The sequence below is a fragment of the Diaporthe citri genome, assembly GCF_014595645.1.
Source record: "Diaporthe citri strain NFHF-8-4 chromosome Unknown scaffold_1, whole genome shotgun sequence".
NCBI classification, from domain to species: Eukaryota; Fungi; Ascomycota; class Sordariomycetes; order Diaporthales; family Diaporthaceae; genus Diaporthe; species Diaporthe citri.
Genome location: NW_025064846.1, coordinates 4,870,949 through 4,889,600, shown reverse-complemented (window position 1 = coordinate 4,889,600; position 18,652 = coordinate 4,870,949). Strand labels below are relative to the sequence as shown.

The window sequence follows — 18,652 nt, the reverse complement described above, 5'->3', positions numbered from 1 at the left end:
AGAACTTGACAAATCTTTCCCCTCTCAACTATCTCCATCTACTCAAGGGGTCTTTCGTGGACAAACGTCCCGTGAGAATTCCTGTGCACTTGACTCAAGACATGACTCTTTCTTGTTCACCCCTTTTTGTTGACTCTTCCTGTCAACCCCTCTGTGGTGACTCTCCTCTCGACTTCTTCCTGTTGACCCAACCCTTGGGGTACTGCCGCCCTCACAGTACCTAGGTACTTAGGTACTGCCCCCCCTGCCTTCCACAGCAAGGTTGGGACGGAAGGGGTGAGCTCTGGGAAAGGGCCCGTGCGTCAGCACCCTAGGCCTTCCTTCCAACAGGAGTACGCCTGCAAACGGTTACCTCTTGCCTTTCGAGATCTGTTGACCGTTCGCGAATTTCTGACCATCGCGATCTTCAAAAACAAAGTCGTCAAAATGGCGACCAACCACCAAGAAGAAGACCACAAGAAGGCGACAGGCCTTCAAAAGGCGCTGGAGACCGTAAGTCGACCATCTTCTCAACCACGACCACAGCCACCGCGAATTCCCTGACAACCCAACAGCAGCTTCTCGGTCTCGAGAAGCTGGGGGCTCTCCCCACCACCGCCGCGGACGAGGTCCGCAACATCATTGCGGAGGGGATCGCCGACAAGTTCGGCGAGACCTACCGAACCTTCCCCTGTGCCCGCGAGGGTACCGAGATCCGTCGGGACGCAGTCCCAAAGCAGTGCTCGCTCAGAAAGAGCGTCGAGGGGTTCGTTGCAGAGGCACGGTAAGTTTACCATCCCCCTCCTTCCAGCCTGGCAGCATCGCATCCCCCTTCAGGGCAGTGTTTCCTCCGTCGTCACATCAGCCACAGCCCGCTCCCCCTTCAGTTCCACCCCCAAGTACGTATGCGCACCACCTTTTTTCATAATCGACGGGACGAGTGGATATCATGTCACAAGCTCTTCGAACGCTCCCTTCAATTGTCTTTGTCTCCGATCTGCTGCCAGCCCACCAAGTCTCCTGAGGCTTTCACCTTGGAGTCAACAACTAACGCTTTCAACAGTTCCCCTGGGAAAGTCTCCAAGGTCAAGGTCCAGGGAGGCCAGAAGAAAGTGTATGTCACATTTTGGCTCATCCTTCCATACTTACGTTCAGGCTGAATGGCTAATGGACTGCCAAAACCAGCATCACCAAGACGACCACTGCGAAGGAGCGCGCGACATTCAAAGCGCTTGCTCAAGTCAACGCGGCTCAACGTAACCTGGGCTCCACCATCGGACACGCTGCGCGAGACGAGAAGACCACGCCTCGCAAGACGGCATCGCCTGAGAAACAGCAACCGAAGACCTCTCCCAACCCGTCCGACCCCGCCAAGGATGGCACTTCCAAGGACTGGCAGCAGTGAGCGACGAGCCAACCAATCCTCCGATTCGTCTCATTCTCCATCACTAACACACTTTGCAGGACTAGACTTGAGAGCGGAGAGAAGGCCTGGGATGTCTTGCTCGCGCAGAAGGCCGCCGGAATCAAGGCAGCTGCTCGCGCTGGTAACCAGCAGAATCCCATCACGCAGGGAGCGGGAAACCCAATGCTTCCCGTCGCTCAGAAAGCAGGAGTCACATCGCGCAAAGACGGGCGGGCTGCGACTGCTGCGACTCCCAAGAACGGAACGGGTGTGCCCAAGTTAGCCACAACTCACCAGCCATCCGCGGCCGCTGCTGGAACCAGCTGTGAGGCGCCTAACGGCCGCACCACTACCGAAGAGCTGGCTAAGCCAAAGTCTTCATCCTCTGGAAAGGCCAGCAATGGATCCAGCGAAAACCTCATCGACTTCGGTTTTTAAAAGCTTCACGAAAACACCCTCAAATTCATACCCACACGACCAAAGGTTGCGGCTCCTCAATCAGTCAGCAATCACTACTGAAAATCGACTTCTATCTTTGACTTGACATTTGTTCGAGGCTTATGGAATGCGAAAAGCGCACCCATGGTTGGCGATTTGCCACTGGAGTACTCGCTCACGTCAGAGAAAGAGAGGAGTCGCTAAACAAAATGGAAGAGGATGCGTCATTTTGATACAGCATGAAGACAACCTGGCTCGGATAATGGCAGGTTATGCGACAGCTGTGCAGGCCTAGGTTCAGGGGATTGCGCGCATGCCTCCTTGATATTTGAGATTCTGTAGAATAGAGAGGCCTGACCCATTGGTCCCAATAGAACGTACCGGACCTGAAGAGTCTGCTTTGACACTTATGAAGTCTCCCGAACACTTGCTGCAACATGGTTACTAAGACCTAGGGTTGTTGCAAGTGACTGCCGCCCAAACGATCAAGGTCACAGCTACTCACAGCCTGAGGGAGTTGAGCGATTCTACGGTAAGCGTTTGTCACGCTGTCAGACCTGTGAAACCTCCAGTTTGCTCTCGAGTAATCGTAGCACCTTGAGTGTGAATGTATTAGAACCTACGAGTCTCCTTGAGGCAAAGCATGGGTAGAAGCTACCGCTACATCCAGGGTCGATGTCGGTTGGAATCTCTGGCTGGCTTTTGAGGTGGTTCAGGCCCAGCAGACTTGTCGCCCTCGGTCCTGTTTAACTCTCAGCACCACGCGCTGTGCTCAGCTTCAGCTGTCTCTCGAGCACATGCGGGCTCATTCTGTACCCCTCTATCAGACCAAATCCAGCTTGGATGTCATTTCGATGCAATGATCAAGATCTAGTTCTGGAACGCGGCCGGAGTGTATGCTCTGAGGCAGCAACACCGCCATGATTTTCGAATTCCACAACCGAGCTCCCTGTGAGATCTTGGCTTAATGTTGTGCAGCTCGCGAAACGACGAGGTTGGGCTTTCAAGAGGCCTTCAAATCCAGCGGACGCGGCTGATGAGGAGCCCTAGTAGCATTTTGACATGCCCGGGGGACAGAAATTCAAGTCAATGTGTCGTGATCAGTCGCCTCGCCCGAGAGTTCACCGAGGTCACTCAAGCTTAGGGACTGCAAGGCTTCAAAGTTTGGCTCGCCGCTTATTCCTCGATACCATTCGGGACTGAAGTCGATGACGGCTGCATTTGCCTCTCACCTTGACCCAAGTCTCCACAGCTGATGCTGCCGGATGATGGCAGTTCCTAAATTCGACAAGAATCTGGGTCGACGGAGACCAAATGTGGAGATCGAAGGTGCTAAATGTTTACGTATTCGTTTGCAATCTTTGACTGGAACATGTATTGACTTTTGGCCAAGGCTGATTATCAAGTATTTGTTGCACGCACATCCCTAACCCTGGTTTGCAACTACTTTCTGAAATGCTTAAATAGTTAAATTTCTTTTATTTCCTCCTTTTAAACTACTCTTAAGAGATAAATGCTTTTATAATTATGCTTTTAAACCCCTTACAATACTTATAGCCTTCCATAATTATAAGCTTAGTTTGCATAAAATAATCTTTCCTTTTTATAAGCTATAAATAAGTTATATAAAGCATATTTTAATTATATTTATTTTATATTATTTATTTCCTTTTATTTTTAAATATATATTTATATAATAATTATAAATGCTTCTTTAAACTTTATTAATTAGGTAATTTATTTAAATATTTATTCCTTTTTCATTTAATTTGCTATATTATAGTTTTATTATTAAATTAAGGGGTATTGGAAATTTATAAACCTTAATGTATTAAACATAACCCTTCTTAAGCAATTAAATATAATCTTAAAATTAAATTTTTAATTTATATAGCATAAAAAGAAGAAAAGAAATATTTAAAAAGCTTTATATAATAAGTATTAAAAGCATTTAAGTAATAATAAGCTTTTAAAAGATAAAATAATACTTACTTTATTCTTTCCCTTATTCTTTAGTAAATTAAAAAAGGGATATAATTAATATCTTTAATAATAAGTTACCTTAGCTTTTAATAAGGTAATTAAATTTAATGAAAGATAAAAAATTTAAGAATAAATATAAAAAACGATATTTAGCTTAATTCTTTCCTTATATTTAATTAAAATAATAAATATAAAATAATTCTTTATTTAATAAGTAATTTAAAATATTAAAAATAACCTTTTACCCTTTAAATTAAGTATAATAAATACCTTTTAAACTTAATATTAATAATATTTAAAAAAAGCAAAGAAATTAAGTATTAAATCATAATAATAATATTAAAACTTTATAAATTTATATTTATAAGCTTATATTTATAAGTTACTTAAAATTAAGGGATTTATTAATTTAAATAACTTCCTATAAGTAATTATAATATATATTGCCCTTAATTAAGCAATTTTTAAGCATTAAAAACTTATTAAATAAGATATATTAAGAAATTTAATTTATCCCTTAAAAACCTTATTTAAAGAATTAACGGTATTTTTATATTATAATAAGCTTACATTAGCCTTTAGAAATATTATAATATTTATTATATTAAGATTAAAAGTATTTTTTAAAATAAAGAGTAATTAATTAAGAAAGCAATTAAGAAATAAAAATGCATTATCTTAATTATGCTAATGAAATAAAATATATAAGTGCTTTTATTAAAGAATTAATTAATAAAAGGGATATACTTAATTTTTTGCTAATTGCCGCCACCTTTATTTTATGCTTTTAAGAAAATAAATTTTAAAGCTAAAAATACTTTTAAGGAAACTTAAATATAATGAGATTAAAATATAATTATAAGAAAACTGTTATAAGAACTTAATTTAAGAGCTTACTTAAAAAAACCTTTTCCTTAAAGATTAAATGTAAAGCTTATTAAAAATATTAAAAACCCTTTTAAGCATATTTTTAAGAGCTATTAAGGAATAAAATCTTAATTTCCTTTTTTAATTTTATTTTTTCTTTATAAAGCAAACTTATACTTTTTTAAACCTTAATTTTAAAAAATTAATTAATTAATAATACCTTTATTATATCTTTATTAACTCTTTATTAATTTATTTATGCTTTAATTAATTTATTATAATTATTAATTATAATTAATTCCTTAAAAATATATATAATCTTAAATTTTATATTATATCTTTTATTTTTAAATATAATTTTAAATAATTATAGCGTTATATACCTTATTAACTTAATTAATTATTTAATTTTAAGCACTTTTAAAAAAACTATTAAAATAAATATTATTAAAGCAAGAATTTTATTTTTAAAGGTTTTAAGTTATAAAATAAGGCGCTTTAAAAATATATTATATAAAGTAAATAAAAAAAGGATTAAGGATTTAATTTTAAAAAATATAATAATTATAAATAAATTTTATATTAATATAGTATTAAAAGCGCTTCTATAAAAATTAAGTATTTAATATTATAAAATTAATTTAATGCTATGCTTTAAATTACTTAAATAAAGCATTGTTTTTCTTAAACTTATTTAATAGCATAATTTAATCTTTCTTAAATATATATTATTACATTTCCCTTATTTTTACCTTTTATTATAAATACTTATAAGCGTTATAAGCATATATAAGCTTGCAATTTTTTTAATAAATTTAATAAAACCTTTTAAGCCTTCTTAATACTTAAATAAAAACTAAAAAAACTTAATAACCCTTTAATATTTTTAATTTAAACACTTAAGGGCTAATATTTTTAAATTATTAATTTAATATGCTTAAGATGTAAAATTTAAGGGAATTAAATAAATTAATTATAAAAATTACTTTAAAGCTTTTGTTAAAAAGGTAGTTTAATGCAAGCCGTTAAAAGGCAAGAGCCTAAAACCCTTTTTTTAAATTTTATAAGATTTATTTTATTATTTATAAGCATTAAATAAATTAAACTATAGGCTTATAATAATAAATAAGTTCTTAAGATTTATTTACATTTTTCCCCTTATATTAAAGACTTAAAAATAAGTATTTAATACTTTTTATGCTTATAAAAGCTAAGTAAAATAATAATATGGTTTAAATATTTATAAAATTAAATAAAATGCTAAGGTTATAATAATTAGCTAATTTATAAATATTAAATATATTAAATAAGTAAAATAAAAGGGTATTAATTTAAAATTTACTTCCTTTTAAACCTTAAAAGTAAATAATATTATAAAAAGGGCTAATAAAGTAATAATTAAATATGCCTTAGCTATGCTATTAAAAGCTAATTTACCTTTTAACCTTTAGCTAAAAGCAATATAAGCTGCAACTTAATTATATAATATATTGCTTGCTTTAAGGAAAAGAAAGCGTGCCTTAAATACTTTTTTATATATATAATTTTCCTATTATTTTTAGTAATTTAAATTAACTTAAATTTATCGTTTTATAACTTATTTATTGCCTTATTAAAGTAATATTTATGCTTATAAATATAAAGCATATATGCTTAAAAAGGAATATAAAAATAATATAAAGAAATGCCTTATAAAAAGGGAATTAAGGGCTTATATTAAGTATTTAATTAATTATATAACATTTAATATCTTTTAAATTTAAATTTCTTTACTTAAATAAATAATCTTTATAAGAAATATATAGTTTAATAAGAATATATTTTATAAATTAATAATAAATAAAGTAAAAAATAAGCTTTTAATTCTTAAAGTAAAATCGCTAAATATTAAAATTATTAATATTAAAAAAATTTAAAACTATATTTATATTATACCCTTAATATCTTATATAAAAAATAACTTAATTAATTTAAATAATAAATTTAATACTTATTTTATATTAAGAAAGAATAAAACTAATACTTTTAGCTAAAACTTAAGAATAAGAACTTTTAAATTTAAAAGGTAAAGTTTGCTATGTATTACTTTCTTAAAGAGCTTAAGAAATTAAGAATAAGGACTTTTAATCCTTAAAAGAACCTTAAATATATTAAAATAAGGTTTTTATAAAGAAAAATATACTTTTATTAATAAAATAAGGGCTAATAAACCTAAACCTTCCTTTTAAAAATTGCATATACTTAAAGTTATAAAAAATTAAGAATTCTCTTAATTAATATAAATAAGAAAAATATAAGAATAAATTTAAGAGTTTAAACTTATAAGAAGATCTTCTTAAGTATATAATTAAAATAAACACCCTTAGGAATCCTTTAATTAATTATTATATTTAATAAATATAATTATATTTTACTTTAATATAACCTTTTAAAGTAACTTTATAATTACTTTTTTGCTTAATTAACTTAAAAAATAAAAATAAAGAATACTTAAGGACTTATATTTTTTAACCTTAAATAATATAATGGCAACCATTATTTAAGCCCTTAAAATTAAGTTTAAGCTTTACTTAATGTAATAATATTATAAAAATCTTTCTTTAAAACTAATTATATAAAAAAAAGCTTAAAAAAGCTATTTTTAAAATAAATAGCTTAAGGCAATATATTAAAAAATATAAAGCCTTATTAAGCTTAATATTTAAAGGATTATTAAGCGCTAAAAAGTAAAATTAATATTGCTATTCTTAAAATAAGTATATAAATATAAGCTTAATAAAAATAAAATAATTAAATCTTTTAAAGCATGAATTTATATTTAAGAAAACTTATAACTTTATTTTATTATAAAAAGCATATATATCGCAACCTTAATTATAAAATCATTTTATATAATAATAATAATTATTATATACTTTAATTTAAAAATTTAATAATTTAATATTAAAATTGCGTTTTTAAACGCTAACTAAAAAGAGTTAAATTAAATTTATTATAAACTGCTTAATAAATTTAAGGAATTAGGGAAATATAAAGTGCTTTTAAGGGTACTTTATAAATTAAGAAACTTCTTATCTTTTTAATATAAAGATTTTAGCTATATATTATAAAATTTAAGCTTAAAACTCTTTTTAAAAAAGCCATGCCTTTTTATTAACTTAACTTATAAGGTAGCAATCTTCTTTTATATAAATAATATTTTAATTATATATCTTAAAGATAAATATAAATTCTTTATAAGAATTAAAAATGGGATTTAATTTATATATAAAATAAAGAATTAAGGGAAGGCTTAATAATTCCTAAGCATATAAATTCTTAAAGATTAAGAAAAGTATATTATAACACTCCTTTATAATTTATATATTAAAAAAATAATAAATAAATATAACTTATTAAAAAGTAAAAACTTTTTATTATTTATCTTAATGCTTAAAGAGGAGCTTAAGCTTTTTTTTAAATAAGCCTTAAAATAAAAAATTTAAAAATTTTAAAAAAAAGTTAATTTTATCCTTTATATAATAATTATAATATGCTTAAATATAATATTTCCTTACTTTATATTATTAAAATTCCTTATAAACCTAAGTTTAAGTTACCTTAAGGCAATAAATTATATAATTTAATATTTATATGCTACTTAATTCCTTAAATTATAATTTAAAGGAAATTAAAAAGCCTAAGCACTTTTAATAACTAAAGATGCTTTATTTATTAATAATAAGGAAAACCAAAGATCTTCCTAAGAATATATAATAACTCTTTTTAAGAGCTTTATATATTAAAAAATATATAAATAAGCAATTATTTCCACTTTAACTATTAAGGTTAAATTATTAGCTTTAAAGCTTATAGCTAAAGAAATAATGGCTTTAAAACGCTTATTTAAAAACATAACCTTAAATTTAAGCAAGCCTTAAATTATTTATTATAATAATTAAATAACTATATACTTAATTATTAATAAGCATAAATAGCTAAAAATAAAGCTTAAATATATAAATATTTAATAAATATAATTAAAATAAGAATTTAAAAGGGGTACCTTTAATATTACATACTTAAAAACCAGGAAGATATTAATAAATAAACTTATTAAAGTTTTATTATATGCTTAATTTAAATATTTTAAAACTCTTTTAAATCTTTAAAATATAAGAAAAGTAATAAAAGGAAATTAATTTATTTATTAATTATTCTTATTATTAAATTTTTATTAAAAATCTTAAAAACTATATTTCTTAAAAATAATAATGCAACCCTTATATAAAAATTATTTTATAATTAAAAACTACTTTTTAACCTTTGCAATAATATGCTAATTAATTTAAAACCTTCTTTTAATTATTATAATAACTTCTTAACTTTTTTAAAAAACTTTCTTAACCTTTAATTAAATTCTTAATTATAATTTTAAATTAAGATTTAATAATATTTATTCCTTAGCGTTATCCTTAAAATTAAAAGGCTTAACTATAATAATAATATAATCCTTATACTTTTTTATAATTTTTAAGTTATTAATAACTTAATTTTAAAGCTTTTAAGTTTTTATATTAACCTTATTACGCTGCTTTAAAGCAATTATAATTTAAGCTTTAAAGTGCTTTATTATATCCTTATATTTATTCTTTTTAGCTTTTAAAAGTTATTATTATAAGATAAAAATCTTTTAAGTATTAAAAAGGATTATAGGAATGCAATTAATATGGGCTAAACTAAACTTCCTGCGCTTATATATATTTAAGGCTTTCTTTTAAGCATGCTAAAACTTTTTAAATGCTAAGAAATTACTAAATTAAGCATAATAAAAATAAAGTGCAAATAATAAAAAGAATATTAAAAGCAATTTATAGGAATTACCTTAAATATAATAATAACAATAATTATTTTTATTATTATAATTTATGTAGGAATTATTATTATGGCTATATATAAGGCTCTTAATATAAGGGAAATAAGAAATGCAATGCTTATTAATCAGCCGCGTGGCGCACTGGTTATGCATCTGGCTTCTCTCCACGGAGGGCGTAGGTTCGAACCCTGCCACGGCCGCCGAAACCTTTTTTGGGAATTTTCCCCTCAACTACGCTATGGCGAATCGCGGCCTGCCCACCCGCGACCCCCCTAGCCAAAAGGGGCCCGTGCCATAGGGCCCCGAAAACCCCACCGAAGCCAACGGAAAATAGGCACCCAGAGAAAGCCCTGGGCCCCTAAAACCTCGGGCCAGCGGCGCCCCAAAATGCGCCCTACAGAAAGGCCCCCCCGCGAGGGGCCTCTAAATCAACCGGCGAATAGGCCTCGTTATAGGCCTCAATTAGCTCCGTCAAAAGCCCCGCACTAGCAGAGGCAGCTTTGCGACCCCGCACCAAAGCCGCCGCGGCCCCCCAGCGAAGAAGTAGTGACCCTTAGCTGGGCAACTACAAGGGATCTGCTTATAAGAAGCGGCCCTTGTTAAGATTAGGATTGGAGGAGAGGATTACTAGGAGAGGAGGAGCTAGAAGGGCTCCACAAGTCTTAGGCGAGATCAAGGGAGGAGCTCCTGATTGGAGGAATTGAGAGGCGTACTGGTTTTCATCCAGCTCCAAAGCACTCCAGCTCCAAAGCACGGTTTTTCCAGTATGGGTGAATTTGCAGAGAGACCGCATGCCAAATGGCAAGCTCTATGTATATATATACATATAGTAGCTTTACGTGAATAGAATATTAAAAAAAAATGCTTATTAATCTTCTTAAGCTTTTTTATAACTTCCTTCTTTTCCTTATGCTTTATTTTAACCTTTTCTTTAAAAAAGAGTTTTATTTTAAGCTTTAAGCTATTTAAATATGCCTAAAGGTTTTTTAAAGCTATATTAAGAATTAATATATACTTTAAAACTAGTTTTTAAATTAATTAAAAAACTTACTCTTAAGCATATTATTTAGCAATATTTTAATAAAAGCATTAAAGCTTTTATTATCCTTATTAATAAGCTTCTTATTAATTTAGCCATGCTTATATTTCTTTTTTTAAACCTTAAAGGTAGGAAAAGGTGAAATAACTTATAGCTTAAAAGCTTATTTTTCATTACTTTTAGCTATCTTTAATATAATTAAAAAGATGCTTAAAATTAATAAAAATAAGTATTTTTAAATATAGATTTAACTAAAAAATTTAAAAAAGAGCTTTCATTATTAATTATAAGCTATATTATAAGGTTATAAGCGGCTAAAGTTTAAGTAATAAAGTGCATATATTATAAGAAAGGTTAAATAGTTAACTGCTTGGCAAGCTGTAGCTAATGTTTTTAAGTATAGATTAGCCGCCTAAAAAAGTAGGGCAGTTAATAAGGCAAAAACTGCCTTTTAACTAAGGAGTGTATTACATGCATATCCCTAACCTTAGTTTGTAACTACTTTTTAAAATGCTTAAATAATTAAATTTCTTTTATTTTCTCTTTTTAAACTACTCTTAAGAGATAAACGCTTTTATAATTATGCTTTTAAACCCCTCACGACACTTATAGCCTTCCACAGTATTTGGTGCGAGTGTACGGAGAGAAGATACACAACAGTACCCACCAAGTGTCAAAAATCCTTGAAGCTCATCCTGTATGTGTGTCACCCACCGAGGGAGCCCCGAATGGCCAACTTAAGTATGTTTCGGTCCCGTGGCGCATTCGGTCATGCGCTGGGCTGCCTATCTGCTGAAATGCAGAGGGCGCGGGTTTGACTCCGGCCAGGGCCACCGACCGCACTGCATTAATACGCACTGTTGACAACATTGTATTTTCAAATATACCTGGGCTGTAAGGGAACACCGCACTGTATTTCCTAGGTAGTCAGCAAAACTAGCTATAATTAGGTACACTATAGCAAGCTACAGCCCTAATCTCATGTTTCGGGGCACGGTGAAATTCCGGATACCGGCTAGAAGATTGGAATGCCCCTTCGTTATAGCGCGAAGTAAAAATAACTGACACCCCCTTTTTTTTCATTTTTTTTAAGTGTGTTTCATGAGCCACGAATAGATTCGTTTCGTTATTGTATAACACAGGAAGAGCAGCTGAATACCGGGAGCAAGAAATAACTGGACATTTCCTCCTCAAGGCTGAGTGTTGGATTGGCACCTGAAGCCTCCGGGGGCTGACGCGTCCACTACCGTCCTGTTAGCTCAAGTCTGACCTCTTGTCAATTGCAGGCTTACCTCGGCAATGGCTGCTGCAGCACGGGTCGGGATCTGAAACACCAGGACAGGGAGCTTTCGGGCAGGTCAGTCTTGCGTCCTAGATTTCCGCCCATGACAACTTACATCCAGGGGGAAGGCCAACCCCCTGTCCACTCTGACAAGATGAACACCGACCACCTGCTACCTGGTCAGCTCGTTCATGGGGTCGGCTGATGAATGTCATACCAGTGCAACGATTAGAAGCGCAGTCATATCCGGAGCCGCAACCGTCTATTTCCCAAGGTTCAGTCATCGTCATAGAACATCTTAATGTGAGACCCACTCACCACCGGTAGAGCCTCGAGCACATTTACGAGTTGCTTCAAGTGGGAGCCGTTAGTAATCTGCTTGGACGTATGGGATTTGTATATGCTTACAAGAGTCGCATATACCCGTGATGCATTCGTTGGCAGACTGGCATTGGACTGCACTTGTCAGACGGGCGGACAACAACGGATGGGAATACGAATACATACCGCCTGCGCCTGACAGTTGGGCCAGGGTGGAAGCACTGAGTGCAATGAGAGTGAGTCCGGAGAGCAGCATGGTGAAGGTGTCCCAAATATGTCTAGTTGTCCTGCTTAAGAAAAGGAAAGTCGAGGTGCGAGAGTGCCCTACTTATAAGCGAGAAGTACGACTAAATCAGAAGACAAGGGCTTTCAAACAGCCTGAGATAGTGATAGCGCATCTTTTGGACAGTTCCGGAGCTGCCGTCGTCAAGTTGACTACACTGCCACGGACCGATCGTTTCAAGGAGGACTGCCAAGGGGGAGCCAGCTGTAGTGCGTGGGTCCAGATGTGAACGAGCCACAGGCAAGCTTGGTTGCAAAAAGGGATAGTGTCGTATTCCCATTCCCGTGCAACAAGTTCGAAGCTTACCTCTAATAAAGAGTCTTGCCTGCCAAGTCACGCTCGACCCGAGTTTGCATTTCCAGCCCTATATTAGCTTTTGGCCCACTATTGGCATTGTATGCTCTGGCCCAAGTATTTGAGTTAGCTTTAAACGGCGTGTATTGCTTAGATAGACTACTCGTGTACAAATATAGCAATAAGGGAACCAGGTGGCTCCAAAGTTACTATATATTATAGTGTCAACCTTTACGTAGTGCACAGTCCAGATCGACCCTAACCATACCATCCAACGGCCGTCCGGTGGCAGTTAACCTGCCCACCTAGCGCATTATCGTTCTCCGATGGCTTGGAAGATTCTTCTAGTGCCTTAAAAATATCGAAGTGATTAACCTCACTCCATTTGCATCAATCGCCCATTCATGAGTCCAAAGAATTCAAGACTCTGGTCCATGTCTGCCTTGGTCTGTGACTTTTCCCGCCGTTATGGAAGCCTTCGTGCAGCAGGACGCGACAGGCATGACTCGGCTCTCGTCTTATGGATGGTGCGGAAGCGCCGGAATTCTCATACCAGTACCGAATTGATTAGAGACGAGGAGCTATTATGATGGCTTACTCTCAAGCGCTTCAAGTTCTCGTCAAACTGAGTTCGTCCGATGGGTAAAAATGAGAAGATCAAAATAGCACCTGAACTGTGGCCCAATGGCTTGGCTGTTTCCTTAGTGGTAACATGCTAAGAAAGCTCCCACAATGTCTGTTGCTGAATTCCACACGGGTCTGTTTGGCAGTCTTCGGCGATTCACGGAGACTGTGTCCACATGGGTTCACATGCAAAGCGCAGCCATGATGAGCCGAAGACACTCCATTCTTCAACCATATACCAGCTGGCAGTGTCGGGAATAGTAAAGGGGGGATTCGACTGCTATATAATTTTTACAATCCTAACCGCTTTGAGATCAACGAAGAGAAATATTCTGGTGTAGTTCTAAATATCTAACGACATCTAGTCCTCCTAAACTACTAGTAATAGCGGGTTGAGGGGGCTGGAACTATTGTTAACCATTGGGGTCTGATGCATGACACAATTATTAGTCAAGCGTACACGACTGAGGTGGCATAGCTGTTGGTTCTGTTCTGTCTTTCTGTTGGAAGGAGACTCTGCCGTTGTTGTGCAGGACGCTCACGAGTTTCGTACAACCCGGACTGCCTCGCCTTGAATGTATGGCTAGAGCGTGACCCTTCTGGTAAAATCCTGCGAATCTGCAAACCCGCGATGTGAGACGAGAAATGCGCAAGTGACCTATCAGCTTCTACCTTGACGTGAAAGTCGCTCGCGGGCTGCTGCTAACTGACCAGCTGCTCACAGGCTGAGAAGGTTTTTTGAGACGCCGTCGAAAGGAACCCCCCCCCCCCAAGCATTTACCCAATCAAGACCAGATTTGGGAGGGACGAAACTGCACTGACCTTTTGGTAAGCCCAGCCCCTGTCCCTCCCTTACGCCGTACCTGGCCAAGACAAGCGCGGTCGGCAAGGCTCCAGTCGACTAGGCACTTGATCACGCCCTAAAGCTACCCGGGCTTCCGAGATGTTGATCTCATCACCCTGTCTTTTGCTACGTTGGATCCGCACGGAGCCTGGATGTAGCCTGTGAAATGAAGCATGAGATTCACCACTGTTACAGTACGCCATATAGGTGATAGCCACGGTAATGCTCTCGGCATTACAACGTCCCTCTTTTGTGGTGTTTTGGCGCAATAGGCTTGCTTGTGCCGTAATAGTTTATTATGCCTCCCTAAGGGTTTTAAGTTCAAGCCAGACTTTGTAACTTTGTTTCTCCTTTAGCCATGGAATTTTTTCTCACATAGGCAGGGGCCTAATGTGATCTCAAATCCACCCATAGGAAGGAGGCAAATTACAACCGAAAAGCTAGATAACTTAACTTGAAACTTTAAAATAATGCCTCTAGATCTATTTTAAGGGGTACCTATCTAGCAGAAAGATAGCAAACTAGCCTTATTAATTCATTAGGACGATTAATCTTAAGGTTAGGCAACTATTATAATACACTATATTAGTGATAGCCACGGTGATGCTCTCGGCATTATAACGCCCCTCTTTTGTGGTGTTTTGGCGCAATAGGCTTTCTTGTGCCGTAACAACCACGCATAAACCGGCACTCTCAAATTGATGAATCTCAAGCCTGTTGTGCAATGTCGTTGCCCGAGTGCTCTGGGCTCTGATGACAAATTGCAAACCGGGTCCGTACACGTTGCGCAGGATGTCGAATGAGGACGTGCGGAGGCACAGTGAGAGACTCCAAACGTTGGTTACATGAGCCAACTGTGCATTGGATCTAAGACGAAGGCGCGCAGAGCTGAGGCAAAGTCGCAATGCCGATTGGGTGGAGGCTGACAAAAGCATCTCACCATAAAACATCCGTCAGATCCTCTTCCCAAGGATCGAGAAGGGAAAAGTCCTCCCTTCGCTCTCCACGGCCTCTGTGCTACAAGGAATCCCTTGATCGAACTACATTCTTTTCTCCAGCTGCTCCACCCGCCACATACCACGGCGTCAAGCGACAAGACACTCATCGTCATTGGATCAGGACCTGGCATCGGTCGATCAGTGACAACGCTGTTTGCAACAAAGCGCTACAACAACGTGGCTCTCATTGCACGGCGCGCCGAGCAGCTGAAGCTCGAGCAGAAGGCCGTTGAGGAAGCCGTCGCCGGTGTCAAGGTCAAGACATACGCTGTGGACGTCGCCGACAGCGAGGCTCTCCTCAAGGCGTTGGACGACATTGAGGCGCAGCTCGGCAAGCCCGAATGCATCTACTACAATGCCGCTCGCGTGCGCCCCTCCGAGCTGCTCACCCACGACGTCAAGGATATCGAGTATGATTTCAAGGTGAGCCTAGAACCCGTTCCTGGCTAGTGGATCAGTTGGCGCCTCGCAGAGACATGGAGGGGGCTTTATTATGCTAACACTCATCTCGGGCAGATCAACGTCTCGGCTCTTTACACCGTGACCCAGCGGGAAATCCCCCATCTCATCGAGCTGGCCAAGCAGGACCAGAAGGCGATGCCGTCTATCGTCGTGACCAGCTCCGTGCTGCCACAGCACCCGGTCCCCCAGTTCTTTGCGCTTTCACTGGTCAAGGCTGCTCAGCGCAACTTGGTGCAGAGTCTTTCCATGACGTATGCTTCGCAAGGTGTCCATCTGGGACTCATCAATGTTGGTGGCCAGGTCTCGCCGGAACATGAGACTTTGAATCCCACCAACGCTGCTCCGAAGGCGTGGGACTGGTTCGCAAAGTCCCGAGAGGAGCCAACCTTTGAGGTCTTGATCTGAGGCTGGGGGCCATGCTCAACTTACAAGTAGCTAGTTCGAAGTCTATGAATGGGAATCTTGGTGCATGGGATCTCAGGCTCAAGGAAAGGCATGAATAATCCGACAATCTATTTTCCTGTAACTGCAAAAAATACTTGGTCGGCAGTCACCGATTTCACCAACTGAGGCAATCGACCTTTCAATGGTGGCAAATGTGCAATGGTGCCGAAAAGCGGTCACTGCTTCATTGTATTTATGTATCAAGGCTATTGTCTCTCCCGAGACGGACGTCTGCAAACTACTACCAGTAGACGAGGTCTGACTGAGGCTAACCTAACCATGATATATGATTCTTTTCTTACATACACAATTGAACAATGTCACAAGGGAACTAAGCAGAGAGTGCTATTGTGGTGCTAGAAAAGCTTGAAAGAGCACTTCCGCTTGTCTTTCACCCGGACCTGTTGCAGCACCGAACCAACCCATAATGCTATTAATGGTCAGAACAAAGCCTCGCGGGTGAAAGGAGAATGGCATTGTGTGGAATCGTCATTCATACTGATGACATTATTGTTGGTATCGCAAGTGTATACCGTATGGTGTTTCTACAAATATCTTCAGTCGGCCCAGCTGAACGTATGATATTTCATGCCAAACCAGCCTCAGGACTCAGACCTTGGAGATTTGAATATCTCTACTCACTCGATTGGATTCTATAAGTATTCGACCTCTTCTAGTGAGCCTCAACTCACGAGCAAGCAGCCTGTAAGATGCCACGACCAATTGTTGAAACACACCTTTTCTTTTGGCTGTTGCATCAAAGCATCACTGCCGCCATCGATAAATATCTTGCTACTGGCAATTCTTTTCTAGCAGCTAATATGGCAAACGTGATCTACGAGCAAAGGGCTGTTTGGGCCAGATATTTGTCAGCGGACCCTAATGGCAAGTATTTCAGGCTCGAACTCTTCGATGAAGTGCTTGCACGAGTCGTCCGTCAGAAAGCTGAGGTCTCGCTTCCCGTAACCTACCAGCAGAACATGCTGGTGCAGCTCTGTCTTCACCTCTTTTCGTCTTCTCAGAATTCGAGAGGGTCCCTCGGCGTTCAAACCACCATTACTGAAATCGGAACCCAGTTGGTCAGCCTTCGCACTCAGCTGTTGGACTTTATCCAAGATGATGATACCGCAGGATCCGCTAACATGTCCAACACAGTTGCGAAATTCACCAATCTGGGTTGTTTCCTGAGCGCTATCACTTCAGATGCGTCAAGGCGCCCGGTCTATCCACTCGATGACCACGACCTATGCTCGTTGGGGCAGGTAGGTGTGGAGCTGGTTCTCGGCATCTTGCAGGTGGATAATGACTTCGACATCTACGAGGACCTGATCCGCCTAAAAATCTTCAAGGTTTGCATCACGTGGTTTGATGAGAACAAGGAGCCACTGTTCAAAGAGCTTTGTGAAGAACATGACCTGTATCTCTGCCAACATCGGCTTGGCAGCTTTTTGGATTCAGACTGGTTGGAACATGCAGACAGGGAATCAGAGTACCCCGTTTTGACTGTCAAAGCCGAAGAAATCGTGTTGACGATCCTGAGGAACCTAGAGAAGAAGTTTGGCCGCCAAAGCGTGCTAACAATCCTTCAGGAGTACGAAGAAGATTGGGTCGAGTGGGTCTTGAGTGACTTGAGTGAATAGGCTTCAGTGTAGACACAGGAGTTCACATACCAATGATAGGGTTCTATCTTGGGACTTCAGGAGTAGGTCACAATATAGACTTTAATACTATTCTAGCAACCTGTCACTTGCTGTTGGGGTGGCAATTAGAGAGCCGATATGATTCGTATATTGTGAGCTATGCAACATCATGAACTTGAATAAAAGAGAGATAGTTTCAACCTATTTGGCACACACAGTGTAATAAAGCGTCCACGCCCTCTAGACCAGAACCAGCCGAGCACCATCCTGCAATATTGGGCCAACCTATCCCACTCGAGCATTGGGCTGGCAAATGCGTTTGCGCCCTGCTAAATATTCCTGACCAGGAGTACTGTGATTTCACCATATCATGTTGTTTCAGTTAGCCAGTGTTTGGCAATTGACAAATGCCCACAGCAATGCACAAATAGCTGTGCCAGCTGCTGTTGGTAGGCAGGTAGGCAAGCAGTAGAGGTGTGTCTGTGCATGGGTCCAACCTCCAGTCTGAGATTGCCTCGGCATACTTGCCTGTGCGGCTTCTACAGATCAGGCTTGTTGGAGCAGAAACTAGCCCAAACTAATTTGCGAGGGCAACGGTAAAGAGATTTCGCTGGAGGACTAGGTTCCTTTTGTCCTTTGATACTATATATGCTCCATTTAGGAAAGTAATAATGGCTAGATTTTGTTATGGCCTGTTGACATGCCCCTGAAAACATCATACTGATCCTTTTTTAGAAAATCGCTGGTTGCAAAACTAAGGGGAACCATAGAATGACGTTGAGTATCCTCTGCTGGTCCAAGGAACCTGGTGCCATTTTTGCAGACACGAGGTCTATTCTAATATGAGATGAAGAGACATACCAGTACCTATAATCATGCTTCTGCGGCCCAGAG

General features: G+C 37.5%; 4 protein-coding genes and 1 non-coding gene across 5 annotated transcripts; 4 read left to right on the top strand and 1 right to left on the bottom strand.

The window, feature by feature from the left end:
* Positions 1–426: 426 nt before the first annotated feature.
* On the top strand, positions 427–1,822 carry INS49_001336 (uncharacterized protein; the record flags this gene model as incomplete). Its single annotated transcript, XM_043162166.1, has 5 exons — positions 427–492; positions 555–763; positions 1,043–1,093; positions 1,165–1,380; positions 1,444–1,822. The coding sequence occupies 5 exons, from the start codon at positions 427–429 to the stop codon at positions 1,820–1,822; spliced, it is 921 nt and encodes a 306-aa protein (XP_043030672.1).
* A 7,832-nt stretch (positions 1,823–9,654) lies between these two features.
* INS49_001335 lies at positions 9,655–9,727 on the top strand. The gene has a single exon. It is a non-coding gene; the product is annotated as a tRNA-Arg (tRNA).
* Positions 9,728–11,692: 1,965 nt separating this feature from the next.
* Positions 11,693–12,425, bottom strand: INS49_001334 (uncharacterized protein; the record flags this gene model as incomplete). Its single annotated transcript, XM_043162165.1, has 7 exons — positions 11,693–11,809; positions 11,859–11,912; positions 11,964–12,017; positions 12,066–12,110; positions 12,167–12,199; positions 12,257–12,309; positions 12,356–12,425. The coding sequence occupies 7 exons, from the start codon at positions 12,423–12,425 to the stop codon at positions 11,693–11,695; spliced, it is 426 nt and encodes a 141-aa protein (XP_043030671.1).
* Positions 12,426–15,006: 2,581 nt separating this feature from the next.
* INS49_001333 (uncharacterized protein) lies at positions 15,007–16,079 on the top strand (the record flags this gene model as incomplete). The annotated part of the gene is made up of 3 exons (XM_043162164.1): positions 15,007–15,054; positions 15,273–15,635; positions 15,729–16,079. 3 exons carry the CDS (start codon positions 15,007–15,009, stop codon positions 16,077–16,079), a joined length of 762 nt encoding a protein of 253 aa, XP_043030670.1.
* An 860-nt stretch (positions 16,080–16,939) lies between these two features.
* On the top strand, positions 16,940–17,758 carry INS49_001332 (uncharacterized protein; the record flags this gene model as incomplete). The annotated part of the gene is made up of 1 exon (XM_043162163.1): positions 16,940–17,758. The coding sequence occupies one exon, from the start codon at positions 16,940–16,942 to the stop codon at positions 17,756–17,758; it is 819 nt and encodes a 272-aa protein (XP_043030669.1).
* Between the last annotated feature and the right edge of the window lie 894 nt (positions 17,759–18,652).